Here is a 27,850-nt window from a genome sequence, read left to right on the forward strand (position 1 = left end):
CCCTCAGCCCCAGAGCAGCCGCCTTAGAGGCCTTGGATCTAGACTCCTAACCGAACTTTGATTCCAGGCTCTTTAGTCCCTCTTCATATGGCTGCCACAGTTTTCTTTCTGACATGTTTATTTGGTTACAGAACTTTCATTGGCTCCCAATTGACTATGGGATAAAGTACATACTTCAGCCTGCCTTTTTTGGAAGTAGAGGCAAATTTTTGAGGGAGACAGTGGGCTTAAGTGACTTATCCAGAACCATACAGCTAGTAAGTGTTTGAGGTCCTATTTGAATTCATGTGGCTAACAAGTCTTTCTGATTCTAGGACTCTACCCACTTCTTCCTGACTGGTTATATCTTATAAGATACTCATTTATATAAATTTCATATTTTCCTCTTCTGCATTTAGTGAAGGTAGAAGGGACTGTTTCATCTTTTAACTGTCACATAGTAGTATTATAATTAATATTTGTTTAATGGAACTAAACTAAAAATACTGAAAGGAAGTCATCTTTTAACTATCATATAGTAGTATCTTAATAAATATTTGTTTAATGGAACCGAATTAAAAATCCCGAAGGGAAGTAGTTGCCACAATTAACCTGGAGAGGAGGGCCATTTCACCTGCAGGAGAGCTTGAGGCCCTGCTCATTAAGGAAAACAGCCAATTGGAGCATTCTGAGGTGACATTTCCTTGCTTATCAGCCCCTCCCCCTGATGGGTGAAATCATCTGAGATTGAACTTCAGCCAGTTTCTTGGTAGCTGGGCACATCTGGAAGAGGAAGGGCTGCTGAAAGCTCTTTCCTTTTGTGATTTTTTTTTTTTTTTACACAGGAGGAAGGAAATTTTCCAACTATCAGTATCCAGTAGGTTGGGGGTAGAAAGGGCAAGGCTGGGTGGAATGTTTGACAGGTAGGACCTGGGACTGGGAAAGGAAGTAAGGACACTTGAGGCTGGAGAGATTTGGATGAGAAAGGAGTCTAGGAGAAATTTCAAAGAAATGTTTAAGGTGAAGGAGAAATGATATAATTGTGCAGTTCCCAACTTGAAGGATGTGTGCTCCCCAAGGTAAGTACTAGAAGCTTGTCAAAGGGGATAGTAAATAAGTGCTATTATTCTATTAATATTAATCTATTTTGTTCTTATGTGGTTATGCATGGCAAGAGTAGAATTTATTTCCTTTCATACTGAAGAAAAATGGGGGGTAGAAAGGAAGGGATGTTTGCAGAAAGCCAGAAGAAGGAGAACTCCCTGTAGGGTGGATCCCAGTTCAAATCTCAACTTTGCTACTATGTTACATGTGGGAACTTTGGAGAATCAAGGCTTCAGCTTTCTCATTTATAGCAATAAGAGATAGTAGATTTAGATTTGATATGGCTAATGTCCGTACCAGATGGTGGGGTTTGGTCATGGGAAGAATTCTCTCTCTCTTTTTTTTTTTTGGTCAAAAGTTTATTTAAGAGAACTTGTTACAGACAAAATGAAGAGATACAATAGACAACAGGAATGGTAAATATGAAATAGAATTGGAAGAACATATACCTACCAAGGAAAGCAGTTTTCTTTTTCTTTTTCTTTTATTTTATAATTATAAATTTTTTTTTGACAGTATATATGCATGAGTAATTTTTTAATAACATTATCCCTTGTATTCATTTTAAGGAAAGCAGTTTTAATAATTACTGATGGAAAACACTGGTTTCCCAGTAGAACTTGCAGTTATCCAGTAGAAAGGAAATACTCCATGAGGTTAGAGTGTCCTTAGGTGGTGGGCTAAATCCTAAAAGGGATTAGTTAGTAGTTAGTATAAGGAGGAGAAATGGGTTTTGAAAAGAGACACCAGAGACATAATGGGATTAGGAGAAACCCTCAGTCTGGGGAAACGGTTGGGGAAAAAGATACTATGAGATAAAGTGACCCAGAGGGCAGCCAAGAAGGCGTGGACCATAAGCTGATTTATTGGGAGAATGTAGCCTCAGGGACTTGATAGTCTGACTGGACATTCGTCTGAATATTCTGGGCTCATTTAAGAAGATTCTCAGAAGAGCCAGGAGGCATTTTTCTAGTGGGGAGGAATAGACTTCCCCTTTGGAATTTCATTACCCCAAGGGTTTGGTCAGACCTGTAATAGGCCTGATGATCAGGTATTCCACCTCTAGCCAGCATTTTCTCTCTCTGTAGGTGCTGCAGAGTTTACCATTAAATGACCTAGTTAATTTGTGTTTACCCTTTGCGGTGGTTCCTAAGACTTAATTGTTCAAACTGGGATGGAGCAAGGAGGCAGTTAGTGCAGATAGAGGCTTTTATTAAAATGAGAGTCGTTGGAGCTAGTTAAAATGGAACTTTTTTACAACCAGTTTTCTTACTCACCAGACTTAGAAACTATTTGGAGAGCTAGCATGGGATAGGTGTGGTTTTATGTATGACTATTGAGGGAGAATATACAAATTTCACTGTGGATGAGGGATTCTTAACTTGTGAAAAATCTCTAAATACTTCTTGAGAGAAATAAACTTTATTTAGCTCTTATATGCGGTCTTTTGTTGAATTTGGAAGCCAGAAAATTAAAAAGGATCTTATCTTTAGCTGCTTGAGTTTCAAATTCCTCTCTTCCCTAATACCATTTTTTTTGTTTTTTTTTGTTTTTTTTTAATATAAGGGGCTAAATTAATTGACTTAAGTTTCTATTCTTTTCCACATCTGAAGGTGCCATCAGGTAATGTTGGGAAAATAAGAAGAAACTAAGAACGAAACAAAGATAGAAATGAGAGTTGGTACATCCTGAGTGATGAGATATGAACTTTGGGTGAGAGAAAGTTGTGTCCTGGAAGGCTAGACTGGTAGGTTTTAGTACCTTGGGCCAGGCAGGAGAAACATTTTTTTCTGGGGGAGATTTTGAGAATTCCTAGACCTACTGTGTAAGATACCAGGCATCCCAAAATAAAATGAGATTATTTCTAAACTAGTTTGTTTAGTTAGAAGGTTCGTCCTATAACCAGTTTGAGGTCAGAGACAATATCTGTGTTTTTTTGTATTATTACCTTACACTGCATTGCATACATAGGTACTAAATTTTGAAATTAATTTTTAATATCTTTTGTTTGTAACACTTATATTTCCCAATATTTTCATCCCTTTTTGAGTTAGCCATGCCTTATAAGAATTTTTTAAAAGAGGAAAAAAATAGTTTAGCAAAACTTATCAAGTGTTGAAAAAAAATCTGATATTTTTAGAACTATAGTTCTCCACTTTGGTAAAGAACTCTGTAGCTGGGAATGCCATGAAAGAGAAAGAAAGGAAAGAAAGAAAACACTAAATGAGGTCAAGAAGAGTTGGGCACAACTGAACAAAAACAATGTACACGATTTTTTCAAGACATCGGTTGCTTCAGTGAGACTAGTTGGTTTTAAGGTATTCTGCAAGCTAGAATGGATAATTGAAACTGAACTTTAGGGAGTGTCAGCAGAGCCAATTAGAAGCAGAGACCAAGTATCATTAGAAAAAAGACATCCCCATTCTTTGTGTATTAGTTGGCCAAGGGCCCTTCCAGCTCAAACTAATTGTTTGGTGCACATGAAAGACAGTATTAATAAGACTTAATTATATGCAAACTAGCTACTGAAAAGTAGCTTTCCTGAGCATTGTGGTATCTAGTCTCTGATGGTTTAGGACTGGACTAGGTGACGTTTTCCTGTTCTTGTCTGTTCATAGACTGGCTTGAAAAGGTTGTCATTTGGGGAGGTAACATGTTTCTTTGAAATATGCCTCTGCAGGGAGTATGATGGACAATTAGAAGTACAGAATGAGACATACATTTTCACGTCCAACCTGCTGCTTTGTTTTTCTTAACATGTATTTTTAGAAGGAGATGGGAGTGTGAACATTGATTTACTTGGAAGTGATTGATGCATGACATGGAAAAAAAAAAAAAAAAAAAAGGAAAGAACAAATAAAAAAAAAGAGTAAATCAAAACAGTTCAAAAGGATACATGAGCCAAATATTGACAATTTTGTTACTACCTATTAAAATTCAATTGCACTTTAAAAAACAAACTGTAACAAGTTATAATTTCATGTTCAATCTTTTTTTTTTTTTTTGAGGGGTCTTTCCTTATTTGTTAGAAAGCATATGGGTTTGAGGTTTTTTTGGTTGTTGTTAAAGAAAGGTGACTTAAAAAAAGGAAAGGGCAGAAAGTAAAGTTATCCTTGTTGTCTCTTAGGCTGAGAATATAATTAGCAGACATAATAAAGAGGTGACAACAGCATGGTAAGGGAGATGACCTAAATCAAAGGGTATAGTGAAACTGATGTTGGGCAACCTAAGAAAGTTGTAATTAAAATTTATAAAGACATGATAGACATCTTTCTGGGACGGGTTAAGACTTTTCTCTTTTGGACAAGGAGATGGACTTCTGAAGTCTACTGATGAGATTGAGATAGACAGCAAATATTGCGGTTCAGTTAGGAAATGAATTCACAGTGGCCTTTTTCTTTGACCAAAAGATAGGTTTCTTTGTGAAAAGTGGTTATAGACAAAATAAAGAGACACAATAGGCACCAGGAATGGTAAATATGAAATAGAGTTGAGAGCAGATAGTTATCAAGGAAAAGACAAGTTTCCTAGTGGAACTCACAATTAACCAGGAGAAAGAGCATATACCTTGAGGTGGGAGTCTTCCATTGACTAGCAGGCTGAGTTAGTTTTAACAAGGCATGGAGGAGGGGAGAGGAGAAAGATGCTGACCCAAAAGGGAATCAGCAAAGATGGGGGGAGGCCATGGGCAGAATTATGAGGGAAATTTAACCTGAGGTGGGGGTTGACATAGCTTGGCTTTATGATGGGATACAGTAAGGTGGGATTACCCAAGACCTTCACAGCGATGAACTGTATGTAAGTCTGAGCTGATCCTCATCAAGGCCCTTCTCTGCTTGCCTCAGGGAGAAATGTTACCAGAACTTCAGGCTCTCTCTGCCCACCCCACAGTGACCTAGCACCTCATCCCTATAAAACATTAAATTGTGGTGAGCTGGGAGGTTGTTTCAGCTTTTTGAGAATGATCAATCAGTGCTGTGTCCAAATAGATAGTGATTTTTTCTGGGGGAGATTTTGAGAATTCCTAGACCTACTGTGTAAGATACCAGGCACCCCAAAAGTCTTTCTTTTCAGTGTGATATAGGATAAGGGATTAAGAGAAACTGGGGATGAAATCATATTTCTGACATTTAGTAGCTGTGTAACCAAGCGTAAGTCTTCTAACCTCTCTGAGTTTTAGTTTTTTTTCTCTATAAAACCGGGATAATAATACCCACACCTGAGCCTTGGAAGGAGGATCTAGGGAGATTAAATATGTAAAGCCCTTTATAAAGCTTTTAAGTGTTCTATAAATGTCAGCTATTATTTTTCTTAGCATTTCTTATTCACCCCCCTCAGCTACAAAGAACAATTTGCCTACTTCTTTATTCCTTTGTTATCTGCTTTCCTCCACCAGCTTATCTCCTACCTGAGAAGAGGTATAGGAAATCGGGACACTGGTTCTGACTTTACTGGACCTGGGCCAGAATCTGGCCCTATTATTTATTATGGGCTTGACCTCAAGGCAGGTTATTTTTCCTTTCTAAGTCTTAGTTTTGTTTAGCCATAAAATAAGGGTAATTTCTGAAGTCTCTTCCAGTTTTAACATTCTGTGATCTGGGTAAAGGGCAAATTCCAGAATTCAAAGAGGAAGAAATAATTCAGCACAGGAAGACATTCTGACCTGTCAACAGTGATCAGCGATGTGTCCGTGCTTGGAGGTAGGATGAGAGAGTACATGACCTTTTGGGCTCGTCTCTGCCTCAGATTTTATGATTTGATATTCCTAAGCTCTGATCTGTTCAGGTTCAAGGGACACATTAGGTATGTTCACATTCCTTGGTGGCAGAATTGTATTTCTTAAGGGACAAGGGGCATTGTCTAGTTGACTTCTGCTGGTACTTCCCTGTAGTTTCATGGCTGAGGAGCAGAGACTAAAGTCCCTGAAAATCCTATCTAGTGGGTTAGGAGTAATTTAATTAAACTTGAACTATGTGCAGAATTCTGGTGGGGTAGCTAGAGTAGATACAATTTATGTAATATATTGTCCCTGCCCTTCTTTCTCAAGCTTCCTTGAATTCTAGTAGCAATAATGGCATTGATATAAGTTATTTTATTTGAGTCCTATCTCACAACAAATTTTTTTGGTAGGAGATAGGGAGTACATAAAAGTGTTATGATACCCATTTTACAGATTAAAAAACCTGGCAGTCAACAATATGGTAGGAGATATCAGAGGCAGGACTTGAATTCAACTATTCCTGTCCTCTGGCATTCTAAATACCCTGTACCATGCCTCCTCTAAGTGGAGCATGGAAACAAGACACATCAACAAATAATTATATTTTTTTATTAAAGCTTTTTATTTTCAAAACATATGCATGGATTTTTCAACATTAACCCTTGCAAAACCTTGTGTTCCAAATTTTCCGTCCCTTCCCCCTCCCTCTTCCCTAGATGACTAGTAATCCAATATATGTTAAACATGGTAAAAAACCTATTCAACAAATAATTATAAGAGTCAAAATGAGTGAATATGAAAGAGAGTTGCAAACAAAAAAACCGTATAATGTCTTATAGACAAAGTGGTCATTACTGTAGTGGAAGAAGGTTGGTACCCCTGTGAGTTGATCTTTAAATGAGGAAAAGATTTGAGTAGCCTCTTTGGGCTCTGTTTTATCAATGATTTTCTCTGGTTCTCTGTTAAGATTACAAGATTTTTTCTAATTCTTTGGCTTGTTATTGATCTTGGCAAAGGAGGTGCTGGAACCAATTCCTTTGGAATCTATTGTTATAATTTGGAAATAGACAAACCTCCAAATCAGGGCTTGCTTTATTATTTTGACTTAAGAAAATGCTGAAGAATGTATATAACCTATATCAAATTGTTTAAGTACCACCTTAGGAAGAGAAGAAGGGAGAAAATTTGGAACTCAAACTTTTCTTTAAAATGTTTATGTTTATGTTTAACATATATTGGGCTACTTGCCATCTAGGGGAGAGTGTAGGGGAATGGGGGAGAAAATTGGAACACAAGGTTTTGCAAGGACTAATGTTGAAGTATTGTCCATGCATATATTTTGAAAAATAAAAAAACTTTCATAAAAAATAAAATGAATGTTAAAAACTGCCTTTATATGTAACTAGAAAAAATACTCTTTAAAAAAGGGAAAGTGCTGGAGAAAATGTTAATAATTGTGTGTGCCTGCTTTGTGTTCAAGAGCCACTTGTTAAATATTTACCTATCTATCTCTATGGGTATTTTGGTTTTGATCCCCTGCAAACAGGGGAAGAACAAAGCTAGGAGACCAATGCAGTGTTACCTTGAGCTTTATTTCTCTTGGGACTACTTTGTGGAGATAGGATAAGTAAGGTAGGTTTTCTCTAGGAGGTGATTTCCTAACCTTCCATTTCACTACCTTATAGCCCATTTAAGTCACTCCTTTCTTCCTCCTTCCTCCTTCCTCTTGCTATCAGTTAAACCCTTCTTTCTTCCCCTCCTGAACTGCAGAATCTCTTACACTTGACAGTTCCTGATATCTGTGTTAAGCCTTTCTGTAGTCACCCCGTCTGCAGCTTAAATCCTGTTGGTTCCTTTGGAATTTCCTCCTAAGGCCCATTAATAGTGCCTTTCATCACTGCTTGGCCCTCCACAGGCTTGGCTCCAAGGCATCCTCCTCTTGTGAGATTTATCCCCTTGCAAGGACAGGCTGATGTTGCCTTGGGGCTGACATCACCTACTCTTCTTCTCTGGGCCTAGTGTGGGGTTTTGTTTTTTCCACAGTGATGTTAGGGGACTGATTTGTCATAGAACCTCAGATAAGGTACCAGGGCATGAGGTGGTAGGAAAAGTCTGGAAGGGCCATGGGGCTGCCCCACCGCACAGGTGGTTTCCTTGGGATGGCCTAAACCAGGAAACAGTGGAGGGATGGGGAGTGGGGGATGTGTGTGACATCATGGGGATAGGTAGAAAGTTGAAGTAGAAGCTATGGTTATATTTATTCTACTCTAGTCGGAGGACTGTTTTGTCTAACCACATTAAATAAACCAACTTCTACCCGAGGGGATCTTGACAACCTCCTACCTAGTTAGATTTCAGTGACTTCATTTTCTCCAGATTCAAAAATAAAAATAAAATCCTGTTTTTTACTTCCTGGTTTTTAACTTCTCCCATTCCTACATTTTTGTCTTATATTTTCCTCCCTTCCCTGTACTCTTGTTATCTAGTGGGACTGGCCTTGCTAGTCCTTGAATAGTTCACTCCATCTCCCAAATCTGTTCATTTTCAGTAATTACCCCCCCCCCCAGAACATTCTCCATTATCACTTCCAACTACAAATTTTCCAGACGTCTTTGAGTCTTAATTAAAATCTTGCCTTCTGAAAGAAGTCTTTCTTCCCCCTTCCTAAATGTTTCTGCCTTCCCAGTGTGATTATTTCCAGTTTGTCCTATATATAGTTTGTATAATTATTTGCAGTTTGTCTTCCTTATTAAAATGTAAGCTCCTGGAAGGCAGGGAGTTTTTATTTATTTATTTATTTATTTTGGTATCCTGATGGCTTAGCACTGAGTAAGTGGTTAATAAAAACTTTTCTAGTAAAAGATGATGGTATTTACAAAATACCACAGAGTTCTAGGGATCCTTATTAGGAAAATCCCCATGATTCTTTGTATTTCTGGTTTTTATGCATTTCCCAGAAAGGTGATATGGTTGTAGAGGGAATATTCTATTTGGAGTCAGTGTAGATCTTGAGTTGAATTCTCATTACTACTGATTAACTGTCTTGACATTTGCAGGTTCTTTCATTTTCCAGAATTTGTTTTCTTACCTGTGTAATGGGTTTAATATTATATGCCTACTTCACAGAATTATTGGATAGGGAGGACTTAGACCTGTGATTTTATAGATACCAGAAACTTTTCCCTCTGGTTCATAGAGTCCTAGAGAATTGCTTAGAGTAGGCATGAGAAACCACATTAGAATGTAATTAGGAAATATTTGTGTAATTGGTGTTTTAATTTATTTTGTTAATATTAATTTTTTAAATGAAGGATTTTCAAAAATCAATATGCCATCTCCAAGGATCCATTTCTATTTGAGGCTTTTATTTTTTATTTTTAAATTTTTTGCTTTGGCAAGGCAATTATGGATGACTTATCCAGAGTCACCCAGTTAATATCAAGTATCTGCAGTTGGATTTGAATTTGGATCTTCTTGACTCCAAGGCCAGTTCTCTATTGACACTGTCTTATTCGAGTTTGTTTTTCTCTTTCCCTCACTCCCTCTTTCCTTCCCTTCCTCCTTCCCTCTTTTCCTTCCCTCCTTCCTTCCTTCCTTCCTTCCTTCCTTCCTTCCTTCCTTCCTTCCTTCCTTCCTTCCTTCCTTCCTTCCTTCCTTCCTTCCTTCCTTCCTTCCTTCCTTCCTTCCTTCCTTCTTCCTCTCTTTCATTCCTTTCACTCTTTTCTTCCTTCTTCTCATTCTTTCTCTTTTTCTTTCCTCTGTAGTTCTATTATTTAGAAATTGATTTATAACTATTAGAAAAAATATAATTAATGATTATTATTATCAGGAAACATTATTGTCTAAGTAGATGGATGGTGCTGAAGATAATCTAGGAGGGTTTATGTTTAACATAAAACCTTTGTATTTCCAGTGACTATAGCTTCTGTGGTACAGTTTAGGTTTCTAGCCCCAGTTTGGAAGCCAATACTGACATCTAGTGGGTTAAGGAGCTTACCTTAAATCCCCCAAATATGCTTTCCTTGTTCTGTATCTGCAAAGCTCAGACTCATAGTTAAGACTAGTGGGATAGAGAAGAATATCTCTGGAAAATAGCAAACTGAGCTTAACCACACATCCTTAGAAACCAAAATCACAACATTCAAATTAATCTTCGGTTTTTTGATTAGTTCAAGTAGTCATTAATTCAGTCAGTAATTACAATAGTAAGAAGGTTTGGAAAATAGTTTACATTTGTTATCTCATTTCAGTTTCACAAGGACCCTCTTAGGTAGATATCGCAACTATTATTCTTCCTATTTAGAGATGATTAAAGTTGAGACTCAGGGACAATATATGATTTTTTGGGTCTAATTTCTTTCTTTTTTTTTTTTTTCCCCCCCTGAGGCTGGGGTTAAGTGACTTGCCCAGGGTCACATTTTTGAGTCTAATTTCAAGGACCCTTATTGCTAAGGGTAGATCCTTAGGATTTTACCCCAATAGTATATTTTAGCTTTTCTCTTTGTACTACAGTGTCTGATCATATTTCAGCTTTATAATGTGAGGTCAGTGAAGTGAAGTTGGAACTTTTTGTCCTTTGGAGTTGCACAATATGGGATTTTCTGTAGTCTCACTTGAATGTGGATGCTTAGTAAATAGAACAGGTAAATGATTACAGCCCATTTTTTGTGGAAGAATTTTATTAAAATGAACATCCTGCTACACAAGTCTACAAAAGTTAGAGATGAAATATGAGAAAGTAGTAAATTGGGATTTAAAAATGTTTTAAACAGTGGAGAGAAAAGAGGAAGGTGAAATAATAGCAAAACTTAGAATTATATTTGTGTTGTTATGAAGGTAGATTTATAATTTCAGGTAAATTTTCTCTGATTTTTGTTGTTCAGTCATTTCAAACCCTTTGTGGTCTCATTTGGGATTTCTTGGCAAAGATATTGGAAGAGTTTGCCATTTCCTTCCCCAGTGGATCCATTTTGTTGGGCAATTAGAAATTAAATGACTTGCCTAGGGTCATCTATCCCAGGCAAGGTCTGAGACTGAATTTGAAGTTCAGGCCCAGGCTCTATTTAGCCACCAGCTAAAGATTTTTTCTCATAGAAATGGATAAAACATTTGAAGTGAAGGGACTTGGATGAAGCTTAAAAGATAATTTAATTGAAACTTTCTAACCCGTGTTGAAATAATCACTTGCCTTTCTGATGAAATATAACCAGACAGTAAATAGGTGTCCAAGCATATTATTCAAAATGTGTTGTAAGGATTTAGCTGAGTTTCACAAATGTAAGCCCCATTGGTAATCTACCAGGACACTGAAATAAATTTTTTTTTTTTTTTTTTTTTGTTTGTCTAGACACTTCTATTGTAATAGTATTTGCTGTGGTGTATTTTACTGGTATTGGATTATGTTACCTAGATTATTAGATATTTGTATACTATCTTTGGAACAACTAATATAAATTTTATCAATTATATAGTGAATTCTCATAATGAAACTGGCAAGAAATTAAATTTTTTTTTTTTTTTTTTTTTTTTTTTTTACTGAGGTCAGTTGGAGAGTTCATAGGATAATAAATTTAGAGTTGGAAGCAACCTCAGAGATTATCTAATTATAACAGAATTGCAAATAAATTATCTGGAAGCATTTGTGAGTTTAAGATTTGCTAAAGAGAGGGGATGAGTTTCTTGGGGCAGCTTGATGGTACAGTGGATAGAGCACCAGCCCTGAAGTCAGGAAGACCTGAGTTCAAATGTGACCTCAGACACTTAACACTTCCTAGCTGTGTGACCCTGGGTAAGTCACTTAACTCCAATTGCCTCATCAAAAAAAAAAAAAAAAAAAAAAGAGAGAGAGAAAGAAAGAAATTGCATTTCTTAGAATATTTTTATATTTAGAGAGATCTTTTTTCTCATTTTTTCTTAATTAATTTAAGAATGGGTCAGATGTTACCTTTCTTGGATGTAGACAAATACACAGAATGGTCCCTTGCTATCCTTTTTAGCTCGGGGATCACCTGAGAGCTACACCTAGTGTTGTGCATTTCTATATAGGAGATAAGAAAAAAAGGGATAATGATTCTGCATCTTGTATTGGGAAACGGAATCACATGGAGAATACTTGCTTTGTGCAGCAGAATAGCACCATTTCCCCAAAATCACAAAAGCAGAGGGTAGGAGGACAGGTGCAGTGGATTGAACTTCTTTTGGGTCCATGTCATTCAGTATGTGCACTGTCAGTAAGCCAGTCAGTATTTATGAAGTGCCTACAGGGCTAAACACTGCCTATCAGTATTCCACTATCCCCTTTGGACTTGGGTGGCTAAATTCAGAGGGAATTGAATTTACATTTTTTTTCCCTTTTTTCCCATCTACTGATTACACTGATGTGTGTCCAGAGCAGAGCAGAGCTTCTCACTGATTGTGTCTCTGTCTGTTTTCCCCTCAGCAGTCAGCAGAGCAGCCAGCAGAGCAGCCATGAGGATGATTCGAGTCGGTTCCTGAGCCCCCGAGTAAGGGAGGAGAGGTAAACTGAACCCATATTTGGGTGCTTGTGTTGGAGAGATGAAGGTGGGCTGGGATTCTGCAAGGGGAAAGGAAGGACTTTGGAGTCACCAGTTAGTAGTTATGGCACTCATACCATATTTAACGAGGGACTGTGGGATGCTGGAGAGATGTAACCTAGCCCCTCACCTCAAGGAGCTCACATCTGTTTGCAGAGACAAGATAGAACCACATAAAACAATAAAGTAATCTATAATCAGGTTCTACACTGTGTAGAAAAAGAGCTATATTGGTGGACAGAACAGAGATTTAAACTTCAATGTTTTTTGTAGTAGGTGAAATTTGAACTGATCCGTGTGACAGTTCTTGAGACTTGACTATACAATCTAGAGGAACAAGGAAGAAATTCTTCATTGTATTCAAGGTAAAGATGTAGGTGATTTTGACTAAGAGTAGATCTAGGGAATATAGGCTTACAGCTTTAGAATTAAAGTGACATAATTTTATAGATTAAGAAACTGAGTTAGGTGACTTGTGTCCAAGGTGACAGAGGTTGTAAATGGCAGAACTGGGATTCAAATTCATGTTTCTTGTAGGAAGAAGTATTTGGATAGAGAAGAGAAGAGATGACCATCTTAATTCTAGAGGACAACATAGTTCCAAGGAAATAATGAGCATAATCATTTGCTTGAATTTAAGGATGAAAGTTAATTTTATAGTTAGATGACTAGACCTATTGTGAGGTATTTGAAATGCCAGTCAAGAGTTTTAAACTGGATGTGTATTTCATGAATTGAATTAATATGATGGGAAATGGGAAGCAATGAAATTGTAAGTGTAAATTATAAATCCAAAGGAGAGTGAAAATATTCATACTGCCATAAATACTGCCACTTGTCACTGATGGCAATGTGCATTTGAAAAATGGCATAAAAATCCCACTGTACCATTCTTGCCATTCAAGGTACTAGTAAAATGAGAGAAATTATTCGGCTACTGAGTCGATCCCAATGAAGGAATCACTGAAATATATGTCAGGAGGGGCAGCTAGGTGGCTCAGTGGATAGAGCACCAGCCCTGAATTCAGGAGGACCTCAGTTCAAATCTGGTCTCAGACACTTAACACTAGTTGTGTGATCCTGGGCAAGTCACTTAACCCCAGCCTCCAAAAAAAAAAAAAAAAGAAAGAAAGAAAGAAATATATGTCAGGAATAGCAAAGGATGTGAAGGATCCAAAGGTTTCTATTTGTATTGATGTAAGGAATACCTATATCCATGAAGTCTGATTCCCCTAAAGTAAAAATAGAGTAATAATCAATAAGGTATAAAGACCACAGTAGGAACATATGTTTCTTCCTGTGGTGTTCAAGGATTTTTTTTTGAGGGGAAATATGGGGTTTTTTTTTTTGGAGTTTTCTAAATTTTGGGGTAGATTTGTTTTTTTTCTAAGGCTTAACTTGCTCCTGTGACCAGTGTGCTTTTGAGCTGCTTTCAATTGTCACTAGCTTGAATGTGCTTGGATCAAGCAAATTATTCATGACTCAAACAGAATAAGAAGGTCATTTTGCTTACAAAATTAATAAAAGGGCAGATGATAAAAAGGATCTTGGATTTTTCATGCTACATTTCCCTTTGTTAATGAGTATAATTGATCCTTGTTTGTTATTGAGCCATTTCACTTATGTTCAACTCTGCATGATGCCATTTGGGGTTTTCTTGATTTGCCGTTTCTTTCTTCAGCTTATTTAACAGATGAGGAACTATGAGGCAAACTGAGGCAGAGACACATAATTTATAAATATGTGAGGTCATATTTGAATTCAGGTCCTCATGACTCCAAGCCCAGTGCTCTAGCCACTGGGCTGCTTAGCTGTCCTTAACTAAAAGCTTGGAGAACAAAAGGAGGCAATCTTGTCCTCCAGGAAAAGAAGTAGGAGATTTTGACCAGGTCAAGTGAACAATTGCCTGTATTCCGTGATTTCAGATGCATGAGAATGTATCTGTCAGAATTCTTTTACTCAGAATATCATGGCTGCTGTTGGATTCCTTCCTCCTTCCTCTCTTCCTTCCTTTCTCCCTTTCTCCCTCCTTCCCTTTTCTGATCGTTCGTTCCTTCCTTTTCCTACTACTGAATATTTTTTTTTTTTGCCTTTCTTTTTTTTTTTTTTAACTTGAATCTTTTTGTTTCTCTTTAAATACCCTGTGACCCATTACACCATATTGGCACCAGACTTAGAAATGACCCTTGATTAGCCTAACCTTATTTCATTCCAAGAAATCTATCAACTTCAGCATCCCCAGTAGTGTAGACTACAGGAGTGCATGGCCATGACCAGCTGGATTAATTTCCTTAAGTATTGACTTCTCCAGATATTCTCCCAAAATGCAGATGCCTTTGAGAAGGGCAGCACATCAACCTATTGTCATATATAATTAAGTTATGATCCTGAATAAGTCAGTTTCCTCATCTGTAAAATGAGCTGGAAAAGGAAATGACAAACTACTTTAGTATCTTTGCCAAGAAAACCCAAATGAGGGCATGAAGAGTTAGAAATGACTTCATAGAACATCATAGAATCTAGAACTGGAAAGAACCTTAAATATTTTTTGTTCTGATTTACACATATGTATAGATGACAAGATTGAGCAGGGAGATATAGTGGTTTGTCTGAGGTCATGCAAATAAGTAAATAACTGTGATTTGAACCCAAGTCTTCTGATACCACATACTTTTCTATTTCTGTTTTTGTTTTGTGCTGCATTCTGACAGTGATGGCTTGAGCAAGATTGAAAGATTTATTACAGTATAGTGGAGAAAGTACAGAGATTTAATCAGAATATATGGGTTTAAATTTTTGCTCTTCTGTGTACTATATATGTGACATTGGCCAAGCTAAAACCTCTGCGTTTTAGTTTACTCTTCTATAAAAATGAAAACATTGAGTTTAATACCCTCAACACCCTTTTAGTTCTAGATTCTATGGGCAGAGCCCTAGATATTTGGAAATATGCACTGATGAAGGGAGAAGATGGGAGAATTGACAGATGAATGGAGATACTGAATTTAGATTTCAGTATTTTCATTGTTTTGACTAGGACCAACCCTGTGTGTTCAGGCTCCTGGACATCATTTTATTATTGCTTTCATAGCTTTTTAGAATTGTGGATAACTTTAAAATTCCTGAACACTGAAAATGACAAGAAAAAATATGGCAAACAATAAAGATAAGTGCAGATAAAAGGATTGGAAAGAGGGCTGTGAGTGGCTTTTATTACTACCTACATATCAATGCAGAGTGATTCTGTTGCAGGTGGTACGTGCTGTTCTCTTTTTGTTCTAAAGCCTGAAAAAAGAGGAAATGAGTTGTAATTATAGCAAGGGGAAGTTAGGTTAGATATAAGAAAGAACTTCCTGATAATTACAAGTAATTCCAGCATGGTTAAACATGGCATTGAAAGAGCCTCAATTCCCAGAGATATCTGAAGAAAGGAAGGATACGTCTCTGAACAAATGTCTGAGATGCATCAGAGATGGGTCTGCATAAAGGCAGAAGGTCAGCTATAAGTAGTGCCATAATGCATAGAGCACCCGGCCTGGAGTCAGGAGTCATCTTCCTGAGTTCAATTCTGACCTCAGATATTTAGTTGTATGATCCTGGATAAGTAACTTAATTCCATTTTCCTCAGTTTCCTCATCTGTAATATGAACTGGTGAAAGAAATGATAAACTGCTCCAGTACCTTTGCCAAGAAAACCCCAAATAGGGTCATGAAGAGTTAGAAATGACCGAAGTGGCTGAGCAACAGTAGAGACAGAGGCATGAGTAGAATGGCCTGGATCTAACACTGTGATGAAAAAGACAAAATAGTTCATCCAAGAAATGAGTTGCCAAAAAAAGTAGTTGTAAGCAAGAACTGTTTAGTTTTAGATGTAATTCTTTGGGAAAAAGAATGTTGTTGGGAACTAAGAACCAATAGTATATTGGAATCTTTAAAAGAATTTTCCTATTTTCTGTTTCTATTGGTTATAAAGCCTAGATGAGAGCACCCCCCAGATCCTAAATATTGTCATTTTAGAGCAAGCCCTCTTAAATCTGAAGCCCTCACAGGACTGACTTTGGATGATCTACCCTGAATATGGCAAGTGATCTGTTTGTTAGATTATCCACCTGTTGAGCAACTGTTAAACTGGATTATGGCTAAGAGTTGGCTTGAGAAATGAGGCTTCAAAATATGTACACTGAAGCATTTCTTAATCTCTCTCAGGAAGATCTAGGTATAGAGAGGGAGAAGAAATAGAGCTGGGGCCTTTAGTTCTAGGAGCAACAGAAGAGAAGTTGTAAAAGGTCACAATGCCGTGTAAGAACAGTAGATTGGCTCTAAGGGATGAAAGGAAATACCCAGAGTCACAAATGACTAAGCATCTTCATAGAAATGATTAGTTTCTATTCCTGCAGGCCATGTTGCCTTGCCATGTTGTTTTTGTTCCACCTTCCTCCTTGGAAGAGGACCAGTGACATCCCAGGATGCTGTCTTGACTTTAGAAGCAGAGCTGTGCAAAGTCCATCAGCCTTAGTCTCTTTTCCTGAGTCATTGAAGCCGGATGGCAGGACAAAAGTAGCACAGCTGGTGATGATGTCCCCTAGATGAACTCTCTAAGAGGAACATTTAAAGATTTTAATTTTGGTGATTGACAGGCAGAGTCCTCAGAACTAGGTATTGCTGGAGATGGACCTCATGGAATCACAAGAGTATTGCCCCTAACAAAGAGTTTCTGCCTCTTGAATATCTGAGAGATAAAGCACTTCCTTACTTTGTAGGACTAATCCCATAGTTGGGTAGCTAATGTGGGCTTAGAGTTGCCAAGACCGGAGTTCAAATTCTGACTCCAGATTGTTACAGTGTATCTGAGCTGGTCATTTAACATCATTTAATCTTTGTTTTCTTATCTGTAGAAAGGAGATAATAACAGCAACCTACATGGTTGTGAGGACACATGAGCACTTTGTAAAACTCGAGTGTTCCATGAATGTTGGCTAGCAAGTGTAGCAATGTTTCTTTGCCTTGAGTAGAGTTCTGCTTTGCAACAATGTTCAGAGTCAAATCTTTTCTTCTGTAGATCATGTATTCGTTAACTCTTGTGTGTTAGAGCTGGAACTGGACTAAAGTGCTCCAGATATGGTCTAATAAATGTAGTAGGGTTATATGCTGTACTTTTTTAAAGGCAGTCTCTAGCCTGCACTAAGTGTTTTAGTAAACATTTTTTTGACCAACCAAAGCCCTGAAATCTTTTCATATTAATTTCTTTCAAACCAGATATTTTCCAATCTTGTATTTGAACATTTGATGTTTTAAAAACAAAATAGAGAATTTGTGTAACTTAAGAGGAATCAAATGTAATTGATTTTGCCCCAGTATTTTAGTCTATCAAAAAATGTGTCCTGATTCTGTCATCTAACATTAACAATTTTTCTATAAAACTTTATGTTATCAGTGAATTTGGTCAGGATGTTTTCATCTGAGTCCCTGATAAAAATGTTGAACAGAATAAGGCTCCTCTTGGAACACAGAAATCCAATAAACATCTTTCTTCTGGTTTAACTGATTCTGACTTCATCTAATTGTACTATCATCTTGCACAAATGAGGAAAGATTGAAGTAAGAGAAGCTAATATGACCTTAAACTTCACTAAGAGAGATGATGATGTATAAGACCAGGGAGAAAAAAGTGTCACTTTTCATGATCAGTTCCCATCTAGAGTATTGCCTCCACTTCCAGGCTCCATGTTTTAGAAAGGATGTTTCAACAAGGTGGAAATCCTATCAAAGGTTATATCATTATCATGCTAAATGAGAATTGTTTGAGGGAACCAAGGATGTTTACTCTGGAGAAAAGACTTTTTTTGGGGGGAAGAACCTGATAGTTGTCTTCAAGTATCTAAAGACTGTCACATAGAAAATGGATTAAATGCATATTGTACTGTTTAATCATAAAGGGCAGAGCTAGGAGAGATAATTAAAAGTTGTAAAAGATAATATTTAGTTTGCTAGAAGAGTATATGTCTTCTAGCAAAACATCTTTATCTGGAATGTGTATAACAGATTCTTGTTCAGGTATGTATTAGATAAGGTCTCAGTATCTAAGGTCTCATCCATCTTTGAGATTTTGTGATTCTGGGATATTGAGAATTCAGAAGAAATGTAATGAATATTGATTTTAAGGCATCCAACATCTAATCAGTCTTATTAAACAGGAAATGAAGTTAATCTGACATAATTTCATAGTGAACCCATGCACTAGTGATCACCTATTTCTTTTGTCTAAATATAATTTCTTTATTCATCTATTTTAGACTTTTTGCTAGATAAAAGGCTTGCAGCTTACTTTTTTCCCCTATGGCAATTGGAGTTATGTCGCTTGCCCAGGGTCACACAGCTAGCTAGCTTTAAGTGTCTGAGGCCAAATTTGAACTCAGGTCCTCCTGAAGCCAGGGTTGTGCTCTATCCACTGCACTATCTAGTTATCTCTGTTTTTAGTATCCTTTGCATATATTATCTCACTTCAATCTCACAAAACTCTCTAACTGTAGGTATTCTTATTTTGTAGTTGAAAAAAAAAAACACACCTCAGAAAGATTAAGTAATGTTCCATTGATTGCAAAGCTTAAATGTTGGAAGGTAGGATTTGAAATCATATTTCTCCTGACTTTGAATCCAATAACATTTTTATTAATTTTTTTCTCAAAATTTGCCTTACCAGTTTGTATCTATCTATATCTGTCTTCCAAGTATCTATCTATAAGATCATCAAAGATTCCATGGCATTTATTTTTTTTTCAGAAGAAAATTGTATTTGAGTTTTATTTTTTAAATGTTTTATTATTATATATTTTTATTTACAAAACATATGCATGGGTAATTTTTTTCAACATTGACCCTTGCAAAAGCTTCTGTTCCAAATCTTCCCTTCCTTCCCCCCACCCTCTCCCCTAGATGGTAGGTAGTCCAATATATATTAAATATATTAAATTATATATTAAATCCAATATATGTATACATATCTATACAGTTATCTTGCTGCACAAGAAAAATCGGATCTAGAAAGAAAAAAAAAAAAACCTGAGAAGAAAAACAAAAATGCAAGCAAAAAATAACAGAGTAGAAATGCTATGTTGTGGTCCAAACTCATTTCCCATAGTTCTTTCACTGGGTGTAGCTGGTTCTCTTCATTACGGAACAATTGGAACAAATGGTTCATCTCATTATTGAAGAGGGCCTTGTCCATCAGAATTGATCATCATTCAGTATTGTTGTTGAAATGTATAATGATCTCCTGGTTCTGCTCATTTCACTTAGCAAAAGTTCATGTAGCCTCTCTGAAATCATCCTGCTGGTCATTTCTTACAGGTTATGGGATATTATTGTTCTGCAATAATATTCTTATACCACCATAACATTCATATACCACAATTTATTCAGCTATTCTTCAACTGATGGGCATCCACTCAGTGTCCAGTTCTTTACCACTACGAAAAGAGCTTCCACAAACATTTTTGCACATACAGGTCCCTTTTCCCTCCTTTAAAATCTATTTGGGATTTAAGCCCAGTATTAACACTGCTAGGTCAAAAGGTATGCACAATTTGATAGCCTTTTGGGTTTAGTTCCATATTGCTCTTCAGAATGATTGGATCAGTTCACAATTCCACCAACATTATATTAGTGTCCCAATTTTCCCACATCCACTTCAACATTCGTCATTATCTTTTCCTGTAATCTTAGCCAATTTGACAGTTATGTAGTGGTATCTCAGAGTTTTCTTAATTTGTACTTCTCTGATCAATAATGATTTGGAGCACCTTTTCATATGACAAGAAATAGTTTTCATTTCTTCATCTGAAAATTGTCTGTTCATATCCTTTGACCATTTATCAATTGGAGAATGGCTTGCTTTCTTATAAATTTGAGTCAATTCTCTATATGTTTTGGAAATGAGGCTTTTCTTAGAACCTTTGAATGTAAAAATGTTTTCCCAGTTTATTACTTTTCTTCTAATCTCGTCTATATTAGTTTTGTTTGTACAAAACCTTTTTAACTTAATATAATCAAAATTATCTATAATGATCTGTAGTTCTTTGGTCACAAATTCCTTCCTCCTCCACAGGTCTGAGAGATCCCATGCCATTTCAAAGACTAAATTAACAGGCTGCCAACAGTCTACTTTGTAGTGTCTATTACACATTATTGTTCTCTTTCTTGCACACATTCTGTTTGTGCCAGATTTAACTGTTCTTGCTTGTTTATAACTTCCCACATCAAACCTTGCCTTTGCATAGGCATTCCATTGGCCTAGAATGTAATCCTTCCTAGCATCCCTAAGTACTTTACATTTAGCTCAATGACTTTCTGTCATGAGGTCTTAGTACCCTCTTCCTCTCAATTAATTTGTATGTGTGAATGTATGTATCTGTCTGTCTTTCTCTTTGTCTCTCTTTTTATGTGTGTACATATATACATTTGTATATGGAATTTTTTGGATTCTGTTCATATTTTCTCTGTGTGTGTACATATATATCATATTTTTGTATTATGTTTATATTTTATTTGTTTATTTACTCCCAGTAGGATGTAAGCTCTTTGATAATAGAAACTGATTTGTTTTTGGCGTTGTATTCTCAGTGCTTAGCAAAATCCTCGGGACAGAGTAGTAATTTAATAACAGCTTGATGACTGAATGAGTGAATTCCTCTTATATTTATTTATTTTTCCTCTTGTATTTATTTATTTTTAAATGGTGATATTTTCCTCTTTCTAGACTTCTGGTATATTTGCATTGTGGCTTCAATAGATTGTAAGCTTTTTCTCAATGCAGTTGGAATTGATCATTGGACAATTTCATAGATCAAATAGATCGCTTTCCTTGAAAAGGATGTCTAAAAGATTGCTTTTAGTTTGGAACTATAGTCTTTGGTCCCATAGATCTCAACTAGGAGCAAATGGGGGTCTTGGTCTAACATAGGACTACCCAACTTGTATCTCTGGACTTTGAGAAATATAAATATGAAGGAAAATAATAATAAGAAGAAGAATAGCTACAACACCACAGTATTGATACAGCTAACATTTATATAGTGTTTGACATTCACAAACACTTTACAAATATCTCATTTGATCTTTCTAAAAACCTTGGGAGCTATCATTATCACCACTTCCCAAATGAGAAAACTAAGTCTTGGAGAGATTAAGTGACACCATTAAGTGTCTGAGGTCACATTTGAACTCAGGTCTTCTTGACTACAGCCATCACTCTCTCCATTGTCACCATTGTTCTTATCTGTCTCAAAAAGCTATATATACTTTGTGAGATAATAGCATTGTATTGTAGAAGGAGTCCTCGGTTTGGAAGCAGGGACACTCTGATGCTTACTACTTTCCTGGCTTTGGACAAATTATTCTTTGTGCTCCTCGGTTTTCTTTTATGTAAGATGCAGGATCTAGACTGTTTGTTTTTTAATCATGTCTGACTCTCTGTGATTCCCTGGATGATGTCCACCAGATTTTCTTGGCAAAGATACTGGAGTGGTTTGTTATTTCCTTCTCCAATGTATTCCATTTTACAGATAAGGAACTGAGGCTAATAGGGGCTAAGTAACTTGCCCAGGTCACACAGCTAGTAAGTGTCTGAGCTGTATATGAATTCAGATCTTCCTGACTCCAGGCCTGATGCTCTGACCACCATACCACCTAGCTGTCCGTGGACCAGATGATGTCTAAGGACCTAAACTCTGTCCAGCAATGATCTAGGGCCTTGGAATTTGTTGGACACAGACTCCCAGTGAAAGCGGACCTTCCTCCACCCAGTTTCTGGTCAGCCAGCCCTGAGAGGTGACAACAAAGTAGACTCAGTGCCTCACCTCTAGCCAGATATTTCCTGGGCACTAAGTGTGAGTCCTCAAATGGCTGTTCAGACAATGAGTCCAGGTGGTATGACCGGTTCCACATGGTTGTCTTTTGATGTGGGATTTCGGTAATTTGTCAGCCAGTCTTTGTTTCCTGTACCAGTTAGCCTGGGTTAAATATAAACTCAGAATGCTCTTGTAAAGAACACTAAAAATTTCTTCACATTTATGCTTTAGTAAACCTATAATCTTTGTGGGGAGCCTGAACCTTAGGAAGGTTGTGACTCATCTTGTAGTTTCCCTAAGTATCTTATGTGAATTCTCTATATTCTTATATATGTCCATATTGTTTCCCCTGAAACAAAATAAGCTCCTTGAGGGCAGGGATTATTTTCTTTATTTATTGTTGATCTTTATATTCCTAGCAACTTGCACTGTGCCTGAGACATACTAGGTACTTGTCAAGTCTGGCTGATTAATTGATTGTAATTAGATACAAAAGGAATAGAAGCTAGATGCTTGAATGCACTGGAAAAAGGAAAATTCCTCTGCCTCTGACGGGATGTTAAATATATCACTCATGGTCAGTCAGAAGTGGGACCCTGAAGCCGGATCTTCTTTGAATCTGGCCCTGTATTTACTATACCATACCCAAGGGACATCTCTTTCTAAAGTCAATTACTAAGAAGAAGGCTGGTTAAACAGTTGAATTCTTTATGAGGCTCAAAAGATCTTCAGGAAACTCTTAAGAATGTTAAATTCTAAATTTGTGAATTATTCTTGGCTATTTTTTGTCTCAACCTGGAGCAAGCACACCAGGACATTCTTTATGAGGAGGTGGAAGGGTTCTTCTAGTAAATGTTAAAGTATTATAAACCATTACAATAAGTCTAAGCCAAATATAATTAGCATTAAATCTAACTAAGAATATTTAAAAACCAATTATAATAAAAAAACATTTTGGGATCTAGTAGAAGAGACAATGTTTTTAGATAAGAAATATGGATCTGAATATTATTTTTGTGACTTTCTTTGGACCTCAACTTATTTGCTTCTGGACTTTAGTTTCCATATTTGTTAAATGAGAAAGCTGAAATATCGAAAGATTTCCAGTTCTAAGTATTATGAATCTGTATTTTAGATTATACAGACGATGCTCCTGTTCTATTAATATCAATTTAAATTTTGGTTACTCAGGTAAAATTCCAAAACAGAATTTCCATCTTCTCTCTTTTTAGTCCTGAAGAATTTTTTCTTCATGTTGGAGCCCATTTCCACCCATGGGTATACAAACCCAATGGATCTTGCTTGGATAGTAGTTCCCATACTTCTTTCCTGTTTACTGGGATAGTCAAGGGAAGACTATACTCTGAAACGTCTTTCCAGCATGGGAATCCCTACTCAGACTCTGGGATGGCTGACTTTTCAACATGGCCTTCATGAATGAAGCCTTTCTTCTTCTGCCTGTGAGCCTTCCTTCTCTTTCAGAGAGACCATGGGGTCTCTAGAGTGTTCATTAGCCACTCATCTAGGGCTTGGCTCCAAATAAACACTCACACTTTGCAGCCAGTACTTTCTCTAATATGTTTCCATCCAATTAAAAGACTTTATGGTTTTGAAAAGTTTTGTGCCCTGCTATGGGATGGACTGAAGCAGGGTGCTAAGATCACAGGGAGACTGGCATTAATGCCAGTGGTTAGGGTTGCATTCCTTATGCCTAGGGGGTCTCTAATATGTTGCAATTCCTTAATAGGCTACCTAAAAACTTAGTTTTCTTCAGATACTAGTGCAAGATATTTCTGTCCCCAAGAGGTAATTTGAAGGGGAATATGGGACCTTGGAATCAGTGCCAGCCTTCTACTGCAAGTTGAAATGTCCCAGGAGAATCCTTCTTTCAAAGCAATTTCATAAAAAAGAACATTTTGTAGGCATGTGTCTACATGCCTAACAATTAATATTTTCATAGAATAATTCAATTAACAAGCATTTATTAAGCTTGGTTGTGCCAAGGGCCCCGAGTGTGGTACTTTATGTGACTGGGTGCCAGTCATTGTATTAGGAACTAGGGATACAAGGGCTAAAGTGAAAGGAGTCCCCAATAGCCAGAGACTATGGGCAACAAGTGCATAAATATGCATATGCAAAATAGGGATGGCATTAGCATCTGGGGGGTGGTAGTAGAAGCAGGTGGGAATCAGGAAAAGCTTCTTGTAGAAGGAGAAGCAGTGATTTCTGAGACAGAATGAATTTCAGGTCCAGGAACAATCAGTGGGAAGGTAGGAGACATCAACTGGCGGAATAGTAGAAAGGCCAGTTTTTCCACATCCCCTCTAACATTTATTGTTATTTTTTCCTGTCATCTTAGCTAATCTGAGAGGTGTGAGATGGTATCTATGTTTTAAATTGCATTTTTCTAATCAACAGTGACTTAGAGAATTTTTTCATGTGACAATAGATGATTTTATATCTACCATTTATTTTGGTTTTTATTTCTTCAACATTCTTTATGTGGGATTTAAAGGAAGCCATGACACAGAGGTAAAGGGGGGAGTACATTCCAGGTACCGGGAACAGCTTGGGAAGATGCCTAGAATTAATCATAGAAGAGATTGGGAAAGGCGCTGTATCGAATATCATAGGATTTTAGATATTTAGTTGGAAAGAGCATCAGAGGCCATCAGATCCAAACCGTTTATTTTCCAGATAAGTTAATTAAGGCCTGGGGAGATTATGATTTGTCCCGAAGTAGTAAGTATCCGAGGCTGGATTTGAACACAGATCTTGACTACAGAGCCACTGCTTGTGATATAGTGAATCCTGGCATCAGAATCACAATAATTTGTTGGAGTCTTGGTGCATTAGTCTGTGGCCATAACTGCAACTACTAACTAACATTCTTGCCCATGTGGGTCCTTTTCCTTTTTATGATTGGGATACAGGCCCCAAAAGGGTATGCAGTTTTATGGCTTGTGGGCTTAGTGCCAAATTACGTTAGCTCTTTAAGCTTCAGCTCCTTTTCTATAAAATGGGGACAATAATCCTTCTATTAGTTATGTCTTAGAATGGTTGGGAAGTCAGATTAAACAATTGACCCCTCTAGTCCTTTGCAAAGGTTAAAAAAAAAAAAGTATTATGTAAACAGCTATCTTTAGGTTATGGGGGAGGGTGGAAGTGTTCTTTTAGGAGTTAGTTTGCTGAGAAAAAAAGAGAGGAACTTATCACAAGTCTAAGAAGTATTTCATAAAGAGTCAGTGAAAAGTGTGGAATTTGAGCCTGTCAGCTACCACCTGGGGAGAAGGAAATGTTAACTTTGCTCCTTGATTTCAAGGAAACCAGACCACATTTTTTGGAAATCCAGGATACTGGTTGGCTTTAGTTGCTTACAAGGCCTTTTCTGTGGCTGCAAAACTCATCTTCCCAACAGATGCAAGTAGATGACTGTTTTGGAGACTAGCTGAGGAGTATATTGGTGTTTGGCCAGTCTGTGGACAGGTCCTTTGATTATTCCTCAGAGGGTTCATTTATGTCATCAGGGTATAGAGAATGTGTTTTTTGGGGGAGTGGAGTAGAGATAGAGAGGGGGTGTCAGCCTGTGATTTCATGCATTTGGGCAAATCCAAGTGTGGAATCTCCTCCCACTATTGCAGATGGGCATCTCTCCAGAAATTTGGTTTTAGAGAGTTTTCTGAGAGACTGAAAGATTAAATTGGTTTAAAGATTAAAATGCTTATTTCTGACCTTACAGCCAGTATGTGTCAGAGGTAAGGCTGGAACCCAGATCTTCCTAATTAATTCCATTTCACTTCTTGTATATACTAACACTTAATAGGGTCTTGCAATGTTGAGCTGAATAGATAGCTCTGGTTGCTTATGAACCAAGGCATATGAGTTCTACCCCCTTCCCAATAAAAATCATACACCTTTCCTCCCCCAAAACTTTAATACTTTTGTCCTTTACAAACAGTCCAGGCCAATTTTTAATAACTTTTGGTTGTGTGGATGCTTTTTCTCAGCTGTTTTTTATATAGGAAAATTGAAGCCAGGAGGAGAAAGGATAAAAAGCTCTTATTATGTGCTAAGTGCTTATAAATTTAACTCATTTGGTCTAGAGAAGGTGTGATACTTTCCTGGGTCATCCAGTGAGCTGTCGGTAAATTAAAGACAGGAATGCTGGTGTGTTGTTATCATTAAACCTTCACTCTCTCCCAATTTCTGAGATTAACAGCACTTTTTCATCAAAAGGCAGAGACCACTACATGGAAATAAAATGGGAACAAAGTAATTCAGAGGCTTTGTAGCTTGACCTGATATCCACACATAATATGAATGCCTTGGATTTCTGAAGAACTTGTTCTCTTACGAGCTCAAAATACTGTCACATCTTGTATATTATACTTCTCTTTGTGCCATCTAGGGTAGGGTAGGAATGAATTATTTTGCAGGTAGGAAAGACACAGCAAGTCAGGAGTAGATCTGGAACTGGAATCCTTGTCCCCTGTCCATCCACCCAGAGACTCTGTCCACTGGATTACATGGCTTTCCATTGGAACGAATGATCTTTGCTGTACCTGTTTGTATCTCAAAATACCATTTTCAGAGCTCTCTACCTACATACAGCTGCCGGGCCATTGCTGAGTTCTGAATTCCCCATGGTCCCGTGGACACTCAGGTGATTTCTTCTATTAGCTCCTCTACTCTGTGGTGGGAGCCAAGTTGCACACCCCTGGGGAGCTGAGCTGACATCACTTGCAGGTATAGCTCTATCTTTCCTTGTCCGAGGACGAAAGAAGGCATGGCCCTCGCAGAGCATCCAGGATGCTACCAGATGTTGAAGGTGGGGGGAGTGTTTGGCCCGGACTCTGCCTCCTCCGGAAGTCATAAGGACAATGAATATTTCTGAACTTCTTACTCTCCGATTCCAGGAGCTGCTTGTTTTAGGTGTGGGCTGGGAGGGTGTGGGGAGAACTCTCCTGCCAGGAGCAGGTGCAGCAGCAGCAGCATCCTCCTGAGCTCTTTTACCCCTCTGAGCTCCCGCTGCCATGTGGCCTCGGCGCCCCTGAATCCCAGCATGGTACAGAATCTTTACCCAGAGACTGTCTCCTGCAGTTCAGCAGTGAAGCAGGCCTGCCACGACCGTGTCTCGTCCCTGAGGAAGAAACTGTCATTCCGAAGAGTCAAGTAGGTGACAGGAGATCCAGGCCAGATCAGCTGGCCTGGGGTCTTCCTGGGCCTCTGAATGGGGGAAGATGAATTGGGTGGTACTTACCTGTTCTAGCAGCCATGCTAGCCAGGTACGGGCCATTTTAATATCAAATGATGGGGAGACCCAGGTTTAAAAAAAAAAAAAAAGACTGACCAGGGTAAGAGGGAAGAAAGTGAAAAAGAGTTTAGCTAAATGAAGTTGGGAAGTGGAGAAATTATCTGTGAGTTAAGATGCCCGGGTTCCATCCTTTCTGAGCTAGACAGGATTGTGGAGGCCTTCCATGCAAACTAAACAGAGGAGGCTAATGGACTTTTGACTCCAAAATTGTCCTTCTGGTTGTGTTTCTTTCCTTCTGACTTTGGGAGATAACAGCCTTTTGTTTCCAGGACAGCATGGTCTAGTTGGTAAAGTGCTTGGAGATTCCCAGAGAGAGGAACCTTAGCAATTTGGG

The 27,850-nt window shown here is 37.6% G+C and overlaps 1 protein-coding gene across 10 annotated transcripts in view; it reads left to right on the forward strand.

Annotated features, from left to right (window-relative positions):
• Positions 1-27,850, forward strand: part of GRAMD1B (GRAM domain containing 1B) — a 314,117-nt gene that overhangs the window by 128,022 nt on the left and 158,245 nt on the right. For 6 of the 10 annotated variants that reach the window (XM_074302711.1, XM_074302718.1, XM_074302710.1 and 3 more), the window contains one exon: positions 12,243-12,320. In XM_074302711.1, coding sequence (XP_074158812.1) covers positions 12,243-12,320 — 78 coding nt within the window. Of the gene's footprint in view, positions 1-737; positions 1,059-12,242; positions 12,321-27,850 lie in introns of those variants that run through there. The other 4 variants (XM_074302712.1, XM_074302716.1, XM_074302722.1 and 1 more) reach the window with 3 other exon arrangements.

The sequence above is a fragment of the Sminthopsis crassicaudata genome, chromosome 3 (assembly GCF_048593235.1).
Source record: "Sminthopsis crassicaudata isolate SCR6 chromosome 3, ASM4859323v1, whole genome shotgun sequence".
In the NCBI taxonomy this organism is placed as follows: Eukaryota; Metazoa; Chordata; class Mammalia; order Dasyuromorphia; family Dasyuridae; genus Sminthopsis; species Sminthopsis crassicaudata.